The sequence below is a fragment of the Lutjanus erythropterus genome, chromosome 19 (assembly GCF_056507025.1).
Source record: "Lutjanus erythropterus isolate fLutEry1 chromosome 19, fLutEry1.hap2, whole genome shotgun sequence".
NCBI classification, from domain to species: Eukaryota; Metazoa; Chordata; class Actinopteri; order Lutjaniformes; family Lutjanidae; genus Lutjanus; species Lutjanus erythropterus.
In genome coordinates, this window is record NC_139335.1 from 29369022 (window position 1) to 29391689 (window position 22668).

General features: G+C 39.2%; 3 protein-coding genes across 6 annotated transcripts in view; 2 read left to right on the plus strand and 1 right to left on the minus strand.

Moving 5' to 3' along the window:
- Nucleotides 1–1316: 1316 nt before the first annotated feature.
- lin7b (lin-7 homolog B (C. elegans)) lies at nucleotides 1317–9502 on the plus strand. The gene is made up of 6 exons (XM_084744979.1): nucleotides 1317–1646; nucleotides 4129–4247; nucleotides 5142–5213; nucleotides 6001–6210; nucleotides 7540–7703; nucleotides 8899–9502. The coding sequence occupies exons 1-6, from the start codon at nucleotides 1571–1573 to the stop codon at nucleotides 8918–8920; spliced, it is 663 nt and encodes a 220-aa protein (XP_084601105.1). The 5' UTR covers nucleotides 1317–1570; the 3' UTR covers nucleotides 8921–9502.
- Nucleotides 9503–10978: 1476 nt separating this feature from the next.
- ppp1r35 (protein phosphatase 1, regulatory subunit 35) lies at nucleotides 10979–16103 on the plus strand. Of its 3 annotated transcripts, none has more exons than XM_084745231.1 (6): nucleotides 10979–11250; nucleotides 13193–13436; nucleotides 13891–14011; nucleotides 14863–14984; nucleotides 15086–15176; nucleotides 15638–16103. In XM_084745231.1, the coding sequence occupies exons 2-6, from the start codon at nucleotides 13194–13196 to the stop codon at nucleotides 15940–15942; spliced, it is 882 nt and encodes a 293-aa protein (XP_084601357.1). In that variant the 5' UTR covers nucleotides 10979–11250; nucleotide 13193; the 3' UTR covers nucleotides 15943–16103. The 3 variants fall into 3 exon arrangements, with proteins under 3 accessions (XP_084601357.1, XP_084601358.1, XP_084601356.1); XM_084745232.1 differs by having other exon boundaries at nucleotides 11181–11351; nucleotides 13193–13424; XM_084745230.1 differs by having other exon boundaries at nucleotides 11183–11351.
- A 1334-nt stretch (nucleotides 16104–17437) lies between these two features.
- Nucleotides 17438–22668, minus strand: part of smg1 (SMG1 nonsense mediated mRNA decay associated PI3K related kinase) — a 56379-nt gene continuing 51148 nt past the window's right edge. The window contains exons 59-64 of one of the 2 annotated variants that reach the window (XM_084745216.1): nucleotides 22238–22465; nucleotides 21011–21222; nucleotides 20820–20920; nucleotides 19766–19942; nucleotides 18821–18927; nucleotides 17438–18672 (exon numbers count right to left, since the gene is read on the minus strand). In XM_084745216.1, the coding sequence (XP_084601342.1) occupies nucleotides 18595–18672; nucleotides 18821–18927; nucleotides 19766–19942; nucleotides 20820–20920; nucleotides 21011–21222; nucleotides 22238–22465 (903 nt within the window). In that variant the 3' untranslated portion in view covers nucleotides 17438–18594. Of the gene's footprint in view, nucleotides 18673–18820; nucleotides 18928–19765; nucleotides 19943–20819; nucleotides 21223–22237; nucleotides 22466–22668 lie in introns of both variants that reach the window. The other variant, XM_084745214.1, reaches the window with a different exon arrangement.

Below are 22668 nucleotides of genomic sequence, written 5' to 3' on the forward strand. Positions count from 1 at the left end.
CTGCTGTTCTGGAGGGCTGTGCTGTGTGGAAAACAAGAGTGAAAGAGGAGTAGAGGGTTAGGCAGGTATTTATACCTGAAGAAGTTTGGTTGACCTGTGGTCCTTCTTCTGAAACTCTGCTAGACAGCTTCAATCAATGTGGTTCACTTTATCTAAAGAGTGTTTCCAGACTTTTTGACATAAAAAGACAAAAAGGGCATAAAATACAGAACAAGATAAAAACATTTGACGAAAACGACTGAAAGATGTAACAAGTCGAAAACAATATCAAATATTCAACAATACAAAAATGACATAATAAGATGTAACAATATAAAAAAACATGTAACAAGATGCAACAACACAAAAAGATGTAAACGATGTAACAAGATGACAATGACATAAAAGATGTCATAACAAAAAGGAGATAAAAGACGCAACAGGACATAAGACAAAAACAATGTAGTAATGACTACAACAGCATAGAAGATGCAACAAGATGAAAATGACACAAAAGATGTAACAATACAAAAATGACATAAGATACCAATACAAAAAAGACGTAACAAGACAATGACAAAAGATGTCACAACAAAGACATTACAGAATGTAACAAGACGAAAACGACGTAAAACGACGTAATGACTAAAACAGCATAGAAGACGCAACAAGATGAAAATGACACAAAAGATACATCAAAACAAAAATGCCATTTATTATTCCGTTTTCAACTTATGTCATTTTCACTCAGTACATAATTTCCCCCCTTGTTACATCTTTTACATATTTTTGTTGTTACGTCATAGCCATATTGTCACGTCTTACATCATTTTTGTATTATTACATCTTTAACATAATTTTCATCTTGTTATGTATTATGCCGTTTTATCTTCTTGCATCATTTTCGTCTTGTTAAATCTTCTGTCATTTTTGTCTTGTTATGTATTACATTATTACTGCATCTTTTACGTCATATTCGTCTTATTACACTTTACATTGTTTTTGCTTTGTTATGTCTTGAAGTCTGATGTTGTTTTCATCTTGTTCAGTATTTTACGCTGTTTTAGTCTTGTTGCGTCTTTTATGCCGTTTTTGTCATGACGTCTTTTTTACGTTGTTTTCGTCTTGCATTAAAACTAAAATAATAAGCCCATTTTAAAAATGTAAGGAGCATAGATTTGTATCAAAATATAGGAAGAAAAGTAAAAAAAAATGTCAGAAAAAGAAATACTCAATTGAAGTGCAGAAAAATGTACAATAACTGGGTATTTGTACTCAGTTACTTCTTATCTGTGGCTGTTACTTTGAGTGTGGTTCAGTTACTGTGCGTAGTAGGAGGCCTTTAAACAGACGTAGTGGATGCTCATTACACAGTCAGGCACTGAAGCTGCTCCTGCGCCTGGTTGAACAGATCCTGGTCCTGGTCCTCAGCGGAGCATCTCGGCCTCGACTCGGTCCGCTGCTCGTCCTCAGTCTGCTCACCGTGTCCTCCTCTAAACATGGACCCCGCGTCGCTGTGAACCAGCCTGTGTGCTCGTCAAACGCAGTGTTCATTTAGGGGGGGTCCAGCCTGGACGCGGAGGAGCTCACAATGATGTCCTCGTACTACCACCCTGCCAAGGAGGCAGACATGGCGGCTATGACCGAGCCGCTGTGCCTGGAGAGAGGTAACACACCAGCCGCACCGTCCACCATCACCCACCGGTTTATGTAGGGAACCGTGAAGCTGCGAGGTTCAGACTGGCACTTAATGCACCGTTACATCTTAAATTAGCCAATCATATTGATGAGAGTGATCACAGATGACGGTGTTAGAACTGAAATATTAGTATCATTAATTAACATTAGTGTGTGTCGCAGTTATTGGATGTGTCTGGTATCACTCACACTGCTCCAGTTCATACATGCTTTTGCACATCGTGGTCCTGCTCACTGGCTGTTCACTGATTTACAGGCCCTGCTATTATCATACGTGTCTTTGATAGCATGTATATTATCATGAAGGTGTGTGGAATTTCGCTGGGTCTGATGTCGAAGCGTCGGAGCGGTGCCGCGCGCTGCAGCGCCACCAAATGTGATTAGAGCCCGTGACGCGGACGCGGCAGAGTGCGATAAAGGCGCGGTCAGGCCGGAACGGAGGAGCGGGATGCGTTCATGACACACTGTGATAGAAGGATTGGAGAGATCTGCTCATGTAGCTCGGCTTTCCAGTATATACAAGGCTGGGAAGGTTACTTTAGAAAATGTATCCTGATACATTTACTAATTACCAGTTAAAAATGTAGTCAGTAACGTAATCGCAATATTTAAGTAATGTAAAGTGATTAATTTCCGTTCCATTTGGATAACCTCAGTATAAAATATGGGGAAACTGATCAGCCTAATATAGGGCTGCACTTAATGATTATTTTTATCATGGATTAATCAGTTGATTATTTTCTCAATTAATCAGTTAGTTGTTTGGTCCATGAAATGTCAGAAAATGGTGAAAAATGTTGATCAGTCCAAGATGATGAGTCAGAGAGGAGTAAAGAAACCAGAAAATATTCACATTTAAGAAGCTGAGATCAGAAGAATTTTCTTTAAAAAAAATGTCTCAAAATGATTAATTGATTAATAAATAAATTGCTGTTTAATTTATTAGTCCAATCCAATCCAACTTTATTTGTAAAGCACTTTAAAAGAACCACAGGTTAGGTTAGTCGATTAATATTAAATGAATTATTGCACCTCTGAGTGTTTTATGTTTGTTGTTTAGTTCATCCATTTTTCTGGCTGTTCCTTCCTTTCTTGTTCGCAAGTTGTTGATGAAATTTTGGCAAAATTCCACCCAGTGAAGCATTTTTTTCACTAGAGATCATGATAATGAATTGGCAGCTGTGTGCACTGTGCATGGTAGGATATCTTTCTTTATTTTAATCGTTCTTTATTTTAGAATTGTAGTCCTACTAAGAATCCACATTTTTACTAAACGTTTCTGTAATCTAATTATGTCTTTTTTTTTTTATCTGTAGTAACCTTTTTTGTGTCCAGATTATGTAATTCCCATTATGTTACGTATAGTCTCTTATTCCCCAAGACTGTTAATCATGAAGGTGACGCTATTCTACAGAGCAGTCCTACATAGGCTGTACTATAGTATATAACGTAGTGTTTTTAGTATATCATAAACTTTAGAGACTGATATAGATCCTAGATGAAACTAACAGAAGGGAGAAAAAGGGAGAAAAAAGTCAGTTACAAATCTACCTGCTACTTCAGCACCACAGACAGAGCCATTTGTCAACACAGTTGTGTACATCACAGCATCCGTCCTTCCATTGTCTGTGTAAGCAGCCATGCAATGCATTCTGGTAGCACCACACTGTGGTGAGATGGGGCATCACCACCAGGCTTGGGGAGTAATGGATTACATGGAACTGAATTACATAACCTGGATACAAAAAGAAACGTAACTGTCTTGTATTTCGAGCTATTGTTCCACTGACAAGATTGTGACAGGATTCATCATTTTGAGTCATACTTTAATTACTAACATTAAAGTATATTAGAGTTTTGTGTTCATTTGAAAGATCACAACACTACAGAGTGACACCATACACATATAATAAAACGCCTCCACACTTTAAGTCTTCAATAAGAAATTATACCTCTTTGTTCAGGCTGTGAGACTCCTGAATTCATCTTTAGCATTCCACCATGAAAAATAGTTTCATTTTCATGACTTATTATTAAGTATTTACCCATTCGCTTTGTATAAGTTTTTGTGTGTTCAATTCAGTTTTATTTGTATATTGTAAGTTATCTCAGGACACTTTTCATATAAAGCAGGTCTAGACTATGCTCTATAAACCAACTGTGGTTTAAATATGTGTTCCAGTATTTTGTATTTTATCTTTTATGCAAGTATTTGTAATTTGTAACATGACACTTGTTAATGTATTTGTGCTCTGATTACTAGTAACTACATAACATACCATAGTAATGGTACGTGCCACATAGTATCCATGTGGAGCCGTCTGAGGCTCTGGGCCCTTCAGGGTCAGTTGCATGCTTTGACTTGATGATAATCCAGCCTTGTTTGTGTCCTTTCCGTGTGTGTGTGTGTGTGTGTGTGTGCGTGTGTGTGTGTGTGTGTGTGTGTGTCAGATGTGTGCAGGGTGATTGAACTGCTGGACCGGCTGCAGCGTAGTGGTGAGCTGCCTCCTCCCAAACTGCAGGCCCTGCAGAGAGTCCTCCAGAGCAAATTCTGTGCCGCCATCAGAGAGGTACAGTCCTACAGCTGAGAGTCAGGGGAAGTCTGGGCTGTTTGTTTACACACCCTAATGATATTTCCTTCCTAATGTATTGAGGATGTGCACATGGTGTCACCACCAGGCTTGTGTCTATTTTGATAATTGATTATTTGGTTTGAGTCATTTTCTAATTACGTAAAGTCTAAATTCTCAGTTTCCAGCTTCATAAATGTGAATATTTTCTTCATTTTTTACTCCTCTCTGACAGTAAACTGAATATCTTTGTCTTGTGGACAAAACAAGACATTTGAGGATGTCATTTTGGACTTCGTTCATCATTTTCTCACATTTTATGGATCAAACAACAAATTGATTAATTGAGAAAATGATTGACAGATTAATCAGTAATGAAAATAACCCTTACAATTGACTCCACATTTGGACCTATTTTTCAAGTCCTGTTTCCTGTAATGATTATTTTCATTATCGATTAATCTGTTGACCATTTTCTCCATTAATCAATTAGTTATTTGTTCCATACAATGTCAGAAAATGGTGAAAAACATCAATCAAAGTCCTCAAATGTCTTTTGTCCACAACTCAAAAATTCAGTTTACCATCAGAGAGGAAGAAAGAAACCTTAAAATATTCACATTTAAGAAGCTGAAATTAGAGAATTTTTAGATATTTTTTTTTTATCTGCAACTGTAATGGAATACAGTTACCTTTTTTGTATTCAGATTACATGTAGTCTTCTTACATGTATCTGTTACTCCCCAAGCCTGATCATGGATGTGTGTAGAGTCATGATTCAGTTACTCACAAGTTTATGTGTTTTGTTTTGGATGTTTGTAATGTTATCCATCATGTGTGTATCACTCTACTACACTCATATGTTGCTCTGACTGACTGCTTTGTGCTCTGCAGGTATATGAGCAGCTATACGACACTCTGGACATTGTTGGGGGACCAGAGGTGCGAGCACAGGCAACAGCCAAGGTATTACTGCACATGCACTCTAATAACTGCTTCAGTATTGCGCAGGAGGAATTATTTTAGAGACACTGGGCTTCATTTTAACTGCACAAACACAGCCACCAGTGCAGAGTGTTAGGTCTGGAGTGCAGGGACTGTGTGGGTGTCTTCAACAATGAGTCAACAAATGGAGAGACACTTACAGGAAATCATGTTGTTGTCTGAAGAGCACCACAAATCTGCAGGAAAAAGCAAATCATCAATTAGTACAATAATGATATCAGTAAAAAAAATAAGTGAAGCCCTTTAAATGATTGCATCAACATGACCTATATCATGTCATAATTCTGCATCAGTGCATTTCAAGAATAAAACGTGAAATGTCGCTTTTGCTACAAAACACGAACACAGAGAAGAACACAGAGGTACAGCTGACCAGTCTGGTGTCATATGCATGTGCTTCAAAGTGCATGTGCTGCACTTTTCAAATCAGAGGCTGCAGATTTTTTTTTTTAACATATCAGCCCTGCTGCCTTCAGATCCTGTAGGGCCTTAAAGGGATAGTTCACCCAAAGATTCAGTCATCATCTACTCTCCCTTGAAGGTTGGGTTTAGTTCTGCTGAAGTTTCACAACAGCATTGCAGAATTTCCCAAACAATTTAAGAGAGTGGTGACCAGTTTTCAAATGTGAAAAACAACAAACAAACAAAAAAACAAAAAACAAGCATAAAATGAACTATCCTTTTAAAGGCACCTGAACGCCTCTTTTATGGGATTTTGCTCTGATCATACGGTCGCTCTCCCGACCAGGCCACAGTGGCAGCATTTGCAGCCAGCGAGGGCCACGCCCACCCAAGGGTAGTGGAGCTGCCCAAGACAGATGAGGGTCTGGGTTTTAACATCATGGGCGGCAAAGAGCAGAACTCCCCCATCTACATCTCCAGAGTGATCCCAGGGGGAGTGGCTGACCGCCAAGGAGGGCTGAAGAGAGGAGACCAGCTGCTGTCTGTCAACGGAGTGGTAAGAAGCTGAGTCAGGCCCAGTGAGAGGAGCTACACACACATCACTGCCTTTAATGTCAGGTTTAATAAACATTTGGACTATAAACAACATATTTTCAGGGTTCAGACACAGTTACTAATTACCAGTCATGACTAATTTCATTATTGATTAATCTGTCACTTGATTAGTTCAGTCCATAAAGTGTCAGTAAAGGGTGAAAATTGTCGACCAAAATCCAAGATGATGTCCTCAAATGTCTTGTTTTGTCCACAACTCAAAAAAATTCAGTTTACTGTTAGAGAGGAGTGAAGAAACCAGAAAATATTCACATTTAAGAAGCTGAAATCTGAGAATTTGTACATTTTTTTAAATTAAAAAATGATTCAAAATGATGAATTGATTATCAAAATAGACTTAGATAATTTAATACTTTATTAGAAGATAATCATCTTCTTATGTTTTTTTTTTCTTTTTTTTTAAATTATTTTCATCTTGCTACATCTTTTATGCTATTTTTTTCATCAAGTCTTTTAATGTCTTTTTTTTTATATCTTGTTATGTCCTGTTATGTCTTTTGTCTTAAAATAAGTTTATTAGTCCCCCAATGGGGAAATTTACAGTGTTTCAGCAGCAAAGTGGGTAACAAAAATACATATGAAGAGGCATCAATAAAAAAAAATTAAAAATAAAAATATAAGTAAGAGTAAATACAAAGAAATACAAACAGTTGAAACACAGGAAATATGTTGTATTGTTATGTAATTTTCATCTTGTTTCATCTTTTCCATTATATTTGTCTCATTGTGTCATTTTTGTCTTGCTAAATATTGTTATATCGTTTTTGTCTTGTTAACGTCTTTTACATGATTTTCATTTTATTACACCTTTTACATCATTTCCCCCTTGTTGCGTCTTTTATGCTGTTTTTGTCATTACATCTTGTTTTCATCTTGCATTGAATCTAAAGTAATGAGTCTGTTTTAAAAATGTAAGGAGTTGAAAGTACAGATATTTGTGTTAAAATATAGGAAGTACAAAATCTACTTAATACAGTAATAGAGTATTTGTAGTACTTCCCATCTCTGGACATGAGAGAAATTAGTAATAAGTATTTCATATATAGTGTAGTAAAAACATATCAGCATGTACTTTAGATTTCTGAAAAAGGACAAAGGTGGCATTTAAGGATCAGTTCACTCAAATTGCTAAGAAAAAAATATTCTCACTTAGCGTTATATATTGTAGCTGATTATTTGGGTTTTATTTGCTATAACTTGATAGACACACTAATCATTGATGGTGTCAGGACAGGACAGCTGTAGATGTGGTGTGCTGGTGTCCCTGCAGAGCGTTGAGGGCGAGCACCATGAGAAGGCCGTGGAGCTGCTGAAGGCGGCGCAGGGTTCAGTCAAGCTGGTGGTCCGCTACACCCCGAAGGTCCTGGAGGAAATGGAGGCTCGCTTTGAGAAGATGAGGAGCGCCCGGAGACGACAGCAGCACACCAGTTACTCGTGAGGACCCCCCCCCACTGTCACCATGTGTCAGGGTGTCCCACATCCATACTGCGTATTCATTCTAGACAGAACACACTACATACTAATCATCACACACTCTGAGAAACAACACTGCTAACTAGAACCATTTAGGGTTCTTTTGCTTGTCCTCTCAGGAGAACCCTTTTTACTTGGTAGAACAAAAGTTTCACTTGGAACCCTTTCAGAAAGTTTTACCTAGAAACCAACATTCAGGGTCATACTTAGATAATCTGTGAAAGGTAATGGTTCCACTTGGCACCTTCTCTGGGGGTTCTATCCAGAACCTTCTAAGGGTGCTAACAAGAACCCACCCAAGGGCTTCTACTATTTATCAAAGGATATATGTGGACCACTGTCAGGGGAACCTTTTTTGGTTCCAAGGGTTTTATCTTGAACTCACCCAGACGGTTCTACCAAGAACTGTTTTATATAGCGAGGGTTCTACATGGAACACAGTCAGGGGATTCCACAGAGAACCTTCTTAGATTCCAAGGGTTTTATTTAGAACCCACCCAGTGGGTTCTACCAAGTACTGTTTTATTTACCAAGGGTCCTATATGAAACACAGTCAGGGGATTCCACAGAGAACCTTCTTAGATTCCAAGGGTTTTATCTAGAACCCACTGAAGGGTTTTTACTGAGAACCTTTTTATATTCCAATTGTTTCATCTAGAACACACTCAGGGGTTCTGCCAGGATCTCTTTTATTGTCAAAGGGTTTTAGCGAGAACCAGCTGAGGGGTGGTACAGAGAACCCCTTTAAGGTACAGAGACCCCCCTGACGAACGGTACTTCAACAATCCTTGAAGAACTCTTTTCTCCAAAGGGTTCTCTGGATGAAAAGGATTCTTAATGCAGCCCTTAGTCTTACAAGCAACACTTGACTTTGACTTTGACTTAAAGGGATAGTTCACCCAAAATTAAATGACTTGCATTACGTTCCTAATTGGTGGACTATCATTGCCTCAATCTGTTAGCTTGTTTGTTTACTCGTGCTGCTTCTACTGTAGCTAATACACTCACCATGGATAAGTACCTCATACAACCTCATTTCAAAGTAATTTAAACTATCCCTTTAAGCTCATGTTTAGTGATGATTATTGTGGCGTATGCCGTCGCAGGTTTTGTAGGCAATTTCAGCAGCGCAATCCTCTGTCTCTCTGTGGTGCAGATCTCTGGAGTCCAGGGGCTAGCCAATCCAACGCCTCCATCCACCTCATCGTCCAACCCTCCTCACTCTTCTGTTCCAGTGGGAGGCGAGACCATAGACGAGAAGCAAAAAACCAAAGTAGCCTACCAACACCTGTTACCTGAACTTCTTCATGAAGCCAACGCTGCAGTTTAGGATTTTCTTCCCCCTCCCTCTGTCCCTGTTTCTTAGAGAAAAGCAGAGTAAGCTTGTTGTCAGACCATGCCTGTAATCTCACCTGCCTGGTGTGAAACCCTCCTCAGCATCCTGTTACATAAGGGCAACACATCCTCTTCAGTGTGGCTTAAATAGAATTCATATCCTCATGTTGTTTTACTTTTGTATAGTCATTTAGTGCACTGCGCTCCTCAGCAGTGTCCACTGTGTGTAGTTAGACCTCAGTAGCAGAGGAAACGTCAGTCTTCGCCGCCATGTCTCCATTCAGAGGGCTAACCATTAGCATTATGAAGAACTACACTTAAATCAGTGGCTGGCAAGTGTCATCTTTTTCTATTTCTTTATTTATTTGTGTATTCATTTAATTGCATAATTATTTGTGAAATAAAGTCTAAATGTGTAAACTGAATGATGTCTTTCTCAGAAATAAGAGGTAATTTCAGGGAAAATATTTCTTGGCTGACTCTGTTAATATTTTCAATCACACGTAAAAAAGAGACAGTTCACCACAAATCAAAAAAGTTTTTCCTCTTACATGCTATTTACATCCTTTTCATTTTGTTATGTATTGTTATGTCATTTTTGTATTTTTGCATCTTTAATGTCATTTTTGTCTTATGTTATGCTGTTGTTATCTTGTTATGTCATTTTTTGTCATATTGTCATAATATCTCGTCATATCATATTTTGTCTTGTTACGTTTTTTTTGTTTTACATCCTTTTTGTCTCGTTACGTCGTTTTCATCTTGCTGCGTCTTTTATGCCATTTTTGTCATAACTTCTTTTTACATCAGAAGAAGAAGAAGAAGGAGAGATGAAACAGAAGGGGATGAAGGGAGGAATTCCAAAATTTGATAATTTATTTAATTTATTTTTTCCTTTGTTTCTTTTAATTCAGTGTGCCTGAGAAGACATACTATATATAATCCCTCATACTTTTTCTTACTATTATTTTTCATTTGCCGGATTTTTGGGAGCACATACACAAAAAGCATGTCAAAATGTGTGGAAAATTCAGGACAAGTGTGCTATTACTTTTGTTAAAGATTCCGTAAACCATTTCCACAAAAATTGCAAAAAATTGTGAAAAATGTCCCATTCAAAGTGACTGGGATTTTTGTGAAAAACACTCAAAAATCGCCCCTCTTTGACGCCATGTGGATTCACCATACTTTAATGTCGAAAAGTCATTCAAAGTTTGAATGGTTCACCAGACTGTGGCCTTTATTCACAGTAAACGGCATTTTCATAACTACACTGGTTTTAATGACATCACAGTTTTCATTTTGAGAGATTTTCAGTCTGTTTGAGACTTTATAATGGGTATGTATTGCGTGCAGATGTTAGAGTGGAGAGCAGCTGTAAAATCATCTAGAAATTTTCTCTTAAACTCGTGCTCATGGCCACAGTGTTCACTCTACATACACAAAATATACATCAGGATTGTGGGAAAAATTGTGCCGGTTGCAGAGGTGTGACCGCTGAAGCAAATGGACAAATGGTTTTGGTTTTTTGTAGTCCAAAAGGACAACAAGTCCAACCAAATGCCCCATTCGCTCCTATGTTCAGCGAGAACCAACATTTTTGGAAGGAAGCAGATGATTCCAGTTTCATTGAACAGCTGTAGTTTGAAAGATATATTATCTCGACTTTTGCCCCTTTTCGGAGTATTTAAAATTGAATGTGCGGTTGCACACAGGTGATTGGCCAGTTTCACCAACCTGACGCCGGTCCTGTCTCCTGATTGGTGGATTGACCGTTGATCGGATTTGACAGTTCAAACGCGCGACAACGCGTGCATGTGCGCACACAGACACACGCAACCTCAATGATACATCTACTGCTATTAATACTTCTGGCAATATGTTGGGGATACTAGTCGACAGCGAGCATCAGGCACACTCAAAATTTCGTTTGAATTTTTCTAGTTTATTTTGCTTCGCTTTCTTCTTTATTTTTAAGTTATAATGTAGCCTGAAGTACCTGAAGCAGAGACGTTACAATATCCTGTACAGTGGGTGGCAGTATGCACCAATACATTTTAGTTTGCGATCTGCCGTTAAAAAAACCACAGAAGAAGAGAGGAAGCTAAAGGAAGAAGAAGAAGAAGGAGAGGAAGAAAGAGAAGAACGAGAAGAGGGAAATTTAAATGTAAAGGTATTAACAGAGAAACAAATGAATAAATAAAAGCGTCTTGAGGATGTTCAAACAGACAGAGTTGGTCCTGCTGAGAGTCGTTTCTGAGCGGACTGCATAAGGTAACACACACACACACACACATGTTGATGATGTGTTAGCATTAGCGGCTAACTGTAGCTAACATAACTTAAAGAAACCAGTCACAGATGAACAGTCTCATTAAAACCAAACACACACTAACTATTGAGCTAGCAGTTATTGAATCCACACTGTGTATGTTAGTTAGAAACTCTGTTAGCAATTTTAAACTAGCATAGCATTGACGCTAACTGTCTCGGCCGTTACCAGGGTAACCAGCTCTGTGACTGAGTTATTGTCTGTCTTGGATGATAGATCCAGTAAAGTTGTTACCTGTGAACTTCTATGATTAAAATGTCAGATGAGATTAAGTTTGGTTGCTGAGTTGCATGCTGGGCATTTTGTGTAATACGTATAATGAGATAATTAATTACCTTGCAGTGGAAATGGCTATGATTTGGCTTCTTGTTAACTTAAAACAGTCATATAAGAGTCTAAGTCCATGTTTATGATGTCCAGAAATGTCAAAAGTATTTTATGAGCAATGTGCAGTCCTCCTCATTCTCATTCTCCCACTGGCATCACCTCCTGGGCTTGTGGTTCTCATTGTGGTCCGGGGACCTCCAGGCGTCCGTGAAAAGTTTTCAGATTGATCCATTTACATGATTAATTTAGTTATTTTTACTAAATACATTTAATAAAATAATTTTAGAAGTTCTTTATTTATTTTTACAAAAGCCTTCATTGTGGTTTGCATTTATTTTATTATGAGACTATTTCCTTTCCACAAACAATTTATAGGCCTGTTATTCAGGCCTTTTTTCCTTTTTCCCCCCTATTATATATATTTTATAAATGGTTTATATTTTTTTATCATCAGAATCAGAATTTAATCCTATGTATGCACTAAGTAAAACATACTCTTGATGTGTGCATGTGTAGGTATATTATGAATATTCTGTGTTGACGTGGTGCAAATATTGTTAATACATTTCTAATATCTTTCTAATTAATTAATTTTATTATTCTTTCACATTACTTAGTAGACGTATATAAAGCTATGTCAAATTATTTGAGGGACACATGAGAGGGTCCCTGGTATATTTGTAAGGGGCGCTGTCTGTGCTAGGTTGCTCTCCACTTTAGTCCTCCATAATGCCTCACAATAAATAATTATACCTCCAAAAATATGCAACATGCAATGGTAGAAATGTGTTCCTTTGTGTCTCTGTGATATTATCGACACTTCATTGGTACTGAATAATAAAGACTTTCAAATTGAAATGTCATATTAACCTGAAATGAACATTTCTGCTTAAAGTGTCAGCAACAGCTATCAAAGTTGCTGTTGCAATGATTGCTCTGTGTTAGTAATGTGAAGAGGAGCCAATCACATTCCTTCAACATTACAAATTTAGTTGTCCATTTTGTCTAGAGAATGTGAGCATGTGAAAAGCATTTTATTTTATTTTCATATTTAAAGTGGTGCTATATTTACCTTGCAAGGCTTCAAGTGGTGCAGCCAATCAGCGTTCTGACCGCTATGGTGTGGTTGTAAGTGTGAAGACAGTCAGCATCCATGGAAGCGTTGATCTGATTAGTTAGTCTGTGTTAGACGTGATAGACAGATGGTTCGCCAAGTGTTTTTTTGAAAATGCCTGCCCTTTTCCGAACCATTTCTAAGGATGACTTTCCAGATAGTTTTGTGTAACAAATAATCTAGTGTAATCTATATGTGACGTATTATGCAAGAAACATTGATAAAAGATGTTTGTATTATTTCTGAGGCTGTGATGATGTTTACAGCACAGACCTGTAAAACCCTTAAAGGACTATTCCCCTGAAAATCACAAACGTATCTCACCCTGTTGTTTCCTACCAGGATGAGGAGCTCCTCCTCCCTCCTCTCTCCTCCCCCCTCTCCTCCCCCTGCTCCCCTCCCCCTCGCCGCCTCCTCCTCTCTGAGTTGCTGCCCTGAGCTCGACCTGTCCGTCACACTCAGCCCCGCCCCCAAGCTTGGCCGCACACACATGAAGCCCCGCTTGCTGAAGAACAGCCAGCATGGTGGCAAATCAGAGCTGAAGCCCCGCCCACGAGGACAGACAGGAAGAAAGGTGAACACACAGGTGATGACAATGTTAATTTGGTTAATTTTTTAAGAAAAAAATTCTCTGATTCCAGCTTCTTAAATGTGAATATTTTCTGGTTTCTTTACTCCTCTCTGACAGTAAACTGAATATCTTTGGGTCGTAGGCAAAACATTTTAGGACAACATTTTGAGCTTTAGGAAACACTGATCAACATTTTTTGCTATTTTCTGACTAATTTGTTAATCACTAAAATAATAGAAAGATTAATTGACTATGAATGTAATCATTAATTGCAGCCCTTGTCGATGATGATAGTAAAGATTAGTTCTATGGGATTTATCAAAACGAGCAGTTATAAAATGCTGTCCGAGACAGACATCGAAAGAACAGAGGATTGTGGGACTGTAGGGGATCTCTCTCCTTCAGCTTCACCTGCTCCAGACGAGACCGTCTCCAACCAGCCTGTTGTTCTGTGTCTGGTCTCCTGCAGGTGTGCTCTGAAGAGCCTGTGGTCGCCACGGTAACACCAGAGCCTCACATCACACTGAACAGAGTCACCTGTCCGCAGCAGCCAATCACAGTTCAGAGGAGGAGCAAAGGGCGTCACCATGGTAACCAGAGTCCGACAGTTTATGCAGAGTGCCTAAATAAATCAGAAAAAAAAATCAGGACTCAACAACAAGGATTGCCTGAGACGATTAAAATGCCATGTTGGGCAAATAAAAAAAGTGGTACAAAAAAAAAAAAAAAAAAAATATGTATATATATATATGTATATATATGTATGTATATATGTATATATATATATATATATATATATATATATATATATATATATATATATATATATATACATATATATATATATATATATATATATATATATATATATATATATATGTATATATATATATATATATATATATATACTATTTTGATAATTGATTAAGCCTTAAAGTAAAGTTTATAGACGTCATGTTGCAGCCCTAAAGGAAACATTACAAATAACTTAAGTCTTTGTTGTTATTTAATAACTTAATAAAACAATTTCTTCAGGGGTAAATAAATCTTGACTTCTGGCAGTAGTTTTCTGACCCACTTGCCTGACTGGACAAGTGAAAAACATCAATGTCATCAATGTCCCCTAATAATAGATAAATCAAAATATTGGCATTTTTCCTTTATCCAGACTTGTTATACAAGTAATAAAATATCTTCTGTCCGTGCAAAGTTTAAAACCACCTCCCAGTAACACATCCATGTTGGAGATTTGTTTATTTTGTTTGCTTTATGTAAACAATCTTATTCTTACACTCGGTCATTCTTGGGTTGTGTCTTTGTCATCTCTTGTGTAGTTTATTGTACTCATCTCTGTTTTCTTCTTATCAGTCAGACGTCTTTATTGTTGCTGATCAGTACATTGATTAATGAAAGCTATTTTTTCTTCTTCTCTCCCTACAAGGAGGAGCCCTCAGACCGTGGGTGGAGCCTCCTACTGCAGCATCCAATCAAGATCAGGGCTGTCTGGAGAGGGCGGAGCTAAACACCACTCTGGCTCTGAAGGCGGAGCTTCAGACACTGCAGGTTCACACAGTTTTTTTTTTCTGCAGTTGGTTATTACGAATGAGTCATCATTGGACTGATTAAGTTGGTTAACATAGTAACCTGTGTCTGTTGTCCTGTAGGAGACGGAGTTTAACTCCCAAAAGGCCGTTCAGGAAACTTTACGGAGGTCGGAGAGGACGAAAAACCTGATTAACACCAGAGCTACTGAAGGTAACACACACACACAGCTAAGATATTAAGGTATTAAGATGTTGACTCTGTACACACAAGAAGCAGTCATAGGAAGGGCCTGGAGCTCAAAAACATCATGCACATAAATACTTTAAGTTGTAACCAAAGGTAATTTCGTTATACTTGTGTAATGACAAATAAAGATTTCAATTCAATTGGTGTGCAGATCTTTCCTTCTCTGCTGAACTATGACAAATCTATCAGCTGAAAGTACAACTGACATTTTTCCACATGAAATTAGTCCACAGTTTGACTTTAGGGAAGATCAGTCTCCATTTTTGCACTTTGTCAAGTTTGCATGAATGTAAATCAGAGAAGGATGTGAGAAGGAGTTTAGTACTGTGTACCTCACGTCACCTTTGACAACAGCAGATCTGTTTGCGTTCTCATGTAGTTTTTATTTCACGGCTCTCTCTCTCCCTCTCTGTCTGGGTCTGCAGTTGTGAACGTCTCTCGCTCTCAGCTTCTCTTCACCTCATTGGTCAGTGTGGACGTTCAGGAGGATCAGCTGATCAACCAGGCGCTACGGGACAAGCTGCTACTGGCCCCACCCACCCGCTGCCACAGCGTCAAGGCATCAGATGGCCCCTCCCTCCTCCCTTTCATGACCTCTGACCTCCTCCGAGAGAAACCCCTCCCAAAGGAGGAGGATCCGGTGAACGTGAAGGTCCGGCCAATAACACACCATGCCCACTCGACCTTTGACCTCTACAGACGACAGAGACGCTGTGAGGCCACACCTTGACACATAGGATAGTTTTGATTGACTGGAGGTAATGAAGCTCTTATTGGTCAGAATGTGTGATGTCATTGAATAGTAATCATTGAAGCAATTTTTTATTTAAAAATGTAAACTGCATTTTGTTTTTTATTATGTAAAGAGCTAATAAAATCTTTTCAAACATGTTCAGTCTGATGTCATCACTGATGCTGTGCTACAGCTTGTCCAATCAAAACAAAGCACACACACGCGCCACAGGTGTTACCCAATCAGCAGCAGTGCGTGTAAGCATCACTGTCTTAGAAAGGCATTGCAATATACTTGCTTACACAATAGGGTGTTCAATCAGCAACATTTGTTTAAATAACAATTGTTGGGGCGGAACGTGGGGCAGGTGATCCTTGGGAGGGGCCTGACTTCTCTTCTCCACTGTGTTTTTTTTTTTTTTTATGATAAATGTCATGGTCCACATCAGAATTCATTCATATTTCACCTCCGCTGGATTAAAATGGTGGCTCTGCCTTTTATTTACCTGTTGCCATGGTGAATCATAGTATCAGAGCTCCACTGATGATTGCTTTCATCTACACTCTTAGTTCAAAGTGAACACAACTCAGAGTTGCTTGAACTTATTCTGATCAGCTGTTCTGGAACCAAAAACTCAGTTTCCTATCCTAGGCTGAGTCAACTCAGACTTTAGGATTAGACTCATGAGTTTGTTCAACTGTTCTGTGAAACAGGCTCCTGGTGTTTAGAGAGGAGCTGAAAAACTCACCTGGAGGAAAACATGAGCTCTTCTTGCCAGCCTCTAGTGGTCAAAGTACAACATGAAAATCCTGACAAAAACTGTTTTTTCCCACCTGCCGGAGCTTTTTGTCCACCTGTTCCACACATGGAACAAAAAAAAAAAAAGAAAAACAAGGAAGCCTCACAAGGGTTCTGTACCAACTCAACTAACTCCCTGACAAGTAAATCAGTTGTTTTAAATCATCTGGGGCCAGTATTTCATGATTTTAAATGCAGAATTATCCAGATTGTTTAATCCCTTATTTGCTATCCCAGATGAAACTGATCTCATAGGTTTTGTCCTTGTTTTTGTGTCCTATGTCTGGATTCAGCGTTGATTTAACATGAATAATAATAATAATGATAATAATAATAATAATTATTATTATTATTATTGTTATTATTATAATAATAATAAAATTAACGATAATAATTTAAGCATCAAATCTATCCTAATCTCCATCTTGGAGTTTACCCCAAAACATTTGGTCTGGAATCTCCGTCCCACTTTTGTCTGATCAGGATCATATCTCCTGGTTTTGAAATACCCAATTTTGAGATTTAATCATATCCAGATAATTCTGATCTAGATTAAAAGTGCTGAAATACTGGCCCCTGGTAATGATATGACACAGCTGGTAACGAAAAGAGAACTTTGATGATGTTGTCGTCAGGCTGTGCGTTAAGTTGTATGCAGTTTTCTGTATTTCACTGTTAAATAAAACACTCGACATTTCTCTGTTCCATGTTTATTTGGCATCCAACAAAATCCATTAAAAGCTTTAAGAATTAACATTTTGCACCATCACCAAAAACATAACTTCTCCCACTAAAAAATGTAAAACTAGAAGTTCAAGATTTATAAAATGCAAGCGTGAGGGCTGGGGAGTGATTACGTATGAGGCAAGCAACAGCTTCTGACAGGCAAGTCAAAAAAGGCAGAAATCTACTCCTACAGTTCTGTCTAAAGAAGGACTGAAGATAGGTACAAAGCACAACACAGACTAAAGATGCACACCGAAGAAAAAGAATCAGACAGAGGCTCTCTCCTCGTCTTAGCGACTTCACCTTTACGTGTCCCATCTAAGCTCACAAAGAAGCCATCCGAACTATTCCACATGGCAGGATGTTAAGTTTGATCCACAGAAGCACAAAGAACCTTCCTGAGAAAACAGCTCAGTGTAACCTTTTATTCTGACAACACCTCAGACATGTGTCCAAGTCTTAACTGCCAATCAATCAAAGTACAGTTTGATTATTGTTTCCACTTTTACTTCTTTTCATTTCAGGTTTCAGGTGGGTGTCCATGTAGCCGCAAGAATCCCGTTGAACCTTCATTCTTATCATTCTTGCCCAACTGTGTAACCCAGTGGCCAAACAGAATCACAACACCACTGAGGAAAAGATTAGAGAAATGTAAATGCCCCATCATCTGAGCTTCAGCCCGGTGAAGTTCCACCCACAGCTTGTCCGCTGGGTGCTTCAGAGGGAGACCGCTCACCTCCTGCTTCATCCCGCCCTCAGCTGGACTGTGATTGGCTCAACAGGATGAAGTGATGTTTATGGGTACAACTTGATAGTGAGCTATGCAGGTCCCCCATTCGGCGCTGCTTTGCCTGGTCAAACCCCAGGCAGGAAGGCGGGGCCGCAGGCCCACTAAGCGTTGTGTTAGCCCGATCGCCGATGGTTGGGGGAGTGTGGTAGCAGCGGTGCTACGAGGTCACTGCCCCAGTTTGGGTGCCCAGGAGTTTGGGAGGGCGGACTAAGCGTCCGCTTCCCATTTCCTCCCCCCAGTGTGGCCTGGTGCTGCTGTTCCGACATCCCAGACCTGCTGGACTCTGGTGGATCTCCAAGCCTTCGCTGGACCAAAGACATGAAGCAGTGTAGCACTCACACCCAGGCAGTCCAGCCCTCGTACAGCTGGGCCAGGTTGTCCATGTTGGTGGCCTCCTTGATGACAAAGTCCACCTGCAACCAAACAGCAGGACACCAGGTCAGGACATGTGATTACCTGCTCTCCTTCACCACCGCACACTGCTACAGGGTGAGTGTGTGAAAAGAAGACAGTAAATATGATCAGTTATTTGGGTGATCAGGCTTGTGTGTCAGGTGTTACCTGCTCTGTGACGCTCATCCTCCTGTTGGGATCGATGTCTCTGCCCTCCAGCTTGGCTTTCACTCTCTTCCACACACTCACAGCGTACGAGTTCCTCTCCTGGACAGCTGCAAAACAACGAGCGGCAGTTTCAGAGCGGTGCAACGGGATTTCATCACCATCAGTATTTCAATTAATAAGTCATGGCCAAAGAAACACAGAGAGACACCAAAGCCTTGCTCCTCCCCAACCATCTCTAACCTGACCTTTCTGCTCAGGAGTGTGAGCTGAGTATTTTTAACCTCCTGAGAAACAGAGGGCAAACAAAAGCAAATAAAATGAAAAGGAAGTCCATGCTGAATGAAGTGAGATTGAACACAAATGAATAAAGAAGCCGGTAGATGTTTTGGTGAGTAGCAGTAAAGCTCTGCCGGGGTTCAGTTCACCCACAAATGAAGAAGCTGCGATCAGCATTTCTGGTAAGGACACACTGGCTGTCCTCAACTTGAGACAGCACTACACTGTCGAAATTCACACATAATGTCATTGTGTTATCCTTATATTGCTAAAAATAATAAGATTATAAAAAAAAAACATTAAAAAAACAAAAACAAACACACTATACAAGTGAGTACATACTGTATTAAGTGTACTACATGACAGTGTACAAATGGAAGTATCCAAATTGAGTCTCAGCAATGGTGGATGTATTTGAAATATTTAACTAATGACCTGTTGCTGCCTGTTCACTGGGTGGAAATATGTCAAAATCAGATGTCACTTTACTATTTAATGTCTGTGTTTAACATTTTACTCCACAGGTCTTATTTTTTTAAAATATAATTTTAGGTCATGTGATGCATGAAGTCATTCGTAGGTATATCTGGAGGTTGGTATACATGTACAGTAGAAAGTAAAATATCAGGATTGTGACCACAGATGAGTGAAGAGTGAGAAGAGCAGTACCTCGTCCTGTTTTGGGGTCTCGTACGGCCCTCTTGGGGCTGGGATTGAGGCCTTTGCTGTTCATCAGCAGAGTGCTGGGCGGAGTATCAGTGGGGGTTCCCAGATTGCGTGGCAGAGCCTTGCGTGCATTCTGGGACATGGAGTCGGGCTGGGTCTTCACCCCACTGCATCTAACAGCTGAAATCAAGCCACATATGACAGAATGGAAGAGAAAATAGTCAGCAAACACACTTTGATTGGGATTAAACACATGAAATATAGTTTAGATGATTTTCCTCTACATCCTTCACACTTGAAGCGTAGATGTAAAGTTTGTAGTTTCCTCCTTGGTAGAGAAACTAGAGCGGTCATTCCCAGAGACTGGGTCACAGAGGCAAGTCAAAAAGTTCCCCTCTCTAAAAAGCAAACTTCAGTCAGATGATGATTTATTATGAAAGCAGCTTCAAGCACTTTTCTGACCTTGAAAAATTAAAGTTAAAATGTTTTCAAGGCTTTAGCAGCATCTGTACGAATCCTGTGACACGGTGCTATAACACTTATCTGGATGCTGATGGTTTTCATTTTAAAATGCTGATTTAAATGATTTCTCTGTGCTATACTCAGCAGATTTCATCAGCTCTTTAATTTAATTTCCAACTGAATTTGATTCTCCTTTTCTGTCCTCATCTTATCGTTTTCAAATTGATTTTCATATTTGCGAGGCTTTTTCCACAATCGAATATTAATTTTCACTTTTTTTTTTTACAATTCAATTTAATTAATTAAATTTAGAGTATTAGTTGACAGCCCTACTGCAAATTTTTCCATGAGACTTCCTTGTCTGTTCCAGTTTCAGTGTTTCTGTGGATATTTTTGATACTTTTTTCTGCTGTGAAAACTTCTCACCACTGGAATCCTCCTCCTCCTAACTGAAGACAACTACTGTTCTAAGCTGAGAAGGAAGCTGCAGTGTTTTGACAGCCACCTTCAACAGCACAAGGCTGAGGGGTTGTGTGTGTGTGTGTGTGTGTGTGTGTGTGTGTGTGTGTGTGTGTGTATTCCTGTCGGTGTTTACCTGCTGCGAAGCTCGTCTGTGCTGCAGAAACAGGACTGGCACATTCACTGTCTCTGTCTGTCACCAGCGGGGAGGCGAAGCCAACCAGGCCATTATACACACTGTAGTGATACCACACAATGTTAACACAGCATTCATACAGGCAAACAAAATGTGTGTATGAGAGGGCAGGTTTCTGTGAGTGAGAGTACCTCTGGCTCTGAGAGTGCAGCTCCTTCAGGGTAGCAGGAATGTCCTCCAGCAGTTCCAGCTGCTCCTGGTTGCGAGGCTGCCCGCTGGCCTGGACTACAGTGAACAAGACCAGCTGGATGTTGTCCTGCCACGCTTTGTACTCCAGCAGGAAGTGACGCACGCTGCCCTCGTAGGCCACCTCTTCACCCTCCGCCAATGCTGCCTCCTCATCCTGCATGACAGAAACAATACAGAGGAGGACTGCTGGGTCACAACTGAAACACTCACGAGTCAGGGCGGAACTGAACTCTGTAACACACAATCTGGACTTGAATGATTCAGAAAACCAACAAACAAACACAAACTCCTAAAAAGACTGTTTCTGTCCATGAAGTCTGGTGGATGTAAAGAGAGCAGGGATGATGACTTCAGTTCCCCGTCAGAAAATGCTATCTAACGACAGTAAAGCAGAGAACATTTTCTAAATGTAGCATACACTTCAACCCATACATATATATATATATATATATATATATATATATATATATATATATATATATATATATATATATGGGTTGAATATATATGGGTTTTCTAAATATAGCATACACTTCAACCCATATATATATATATATATATATATATATATATATATATATATATACATATATACATATATACATATATATATATATATATATATATATATATATATATATATATATATATATACATATACGTATATATATATATATATATATATATATATATATATGTATATATATATATATATATATATATATATATACATATATATTTATATTTATATTTATATATGGTTCTGTGTTTCAGTGCTAAAATGCATTTTTGCTGCTGCCTGTGTCAGCTGTTCACAGCAGGACATGATTTAGCTGCCTCAGGAGTCCCAACATGGAAGCTGTCAATCAAACAGGAGCTGACATGACCACAGTCTTGATAAATGGTCTAAACAGCAAAATGAGCTGTTTTTGAACCAGGTTTTCTAGAAGTTATGAACATTTATTTTCATTCAGATCTCTGTGGATGCTTAATGAGAAAGTAAACTTTGATATCATATATGCATTTTTACTGTTTCAAGCAAAGTTTTCAGAGGCTTCAATCTGTACTAGTTGAACTAAGACATTAAAATATCTTTCTTGAACATGGCTTAAGTAATTAATGGTGCTCTTAAAAAACAGCAAGTGCAAAACATGTTGTGTTGAGTGTACCTTTGCCATGGCTCTCAGCAGGTGCTTGACATCAGCCAGCTGGCGGTTGTGGTTGGACAGAATGGTCTTGATGGAGTCGACCAGGAGCTGCAGTGTCTCTCCACAGGACTCCAGCTGCTGCTCTCGCTCCTCCTGAGTCCTCCGCTCTACACTCAGCTCCTCCTCCAGCTGTCTCTGGGCACAGCTCAGCCAATCAGGAGTGCCGATGGGCAGGTCCAGCACTGGACTCTGTTGTGATCAACAAAGAGATTTAAGGGACACTGTGTACTACAGAGCATTTCTTTAATGATGGGGTCTATGTTACATTCCTGTCAATTGTTTCACACTATTCCACTGACCTACAGGTGGCAGTAACATGCAAAGATATGATGCAATATGGCAGGGAGGAAGAAGATTGCATGCTAATAATCATGGTAAACAATACAAGATTA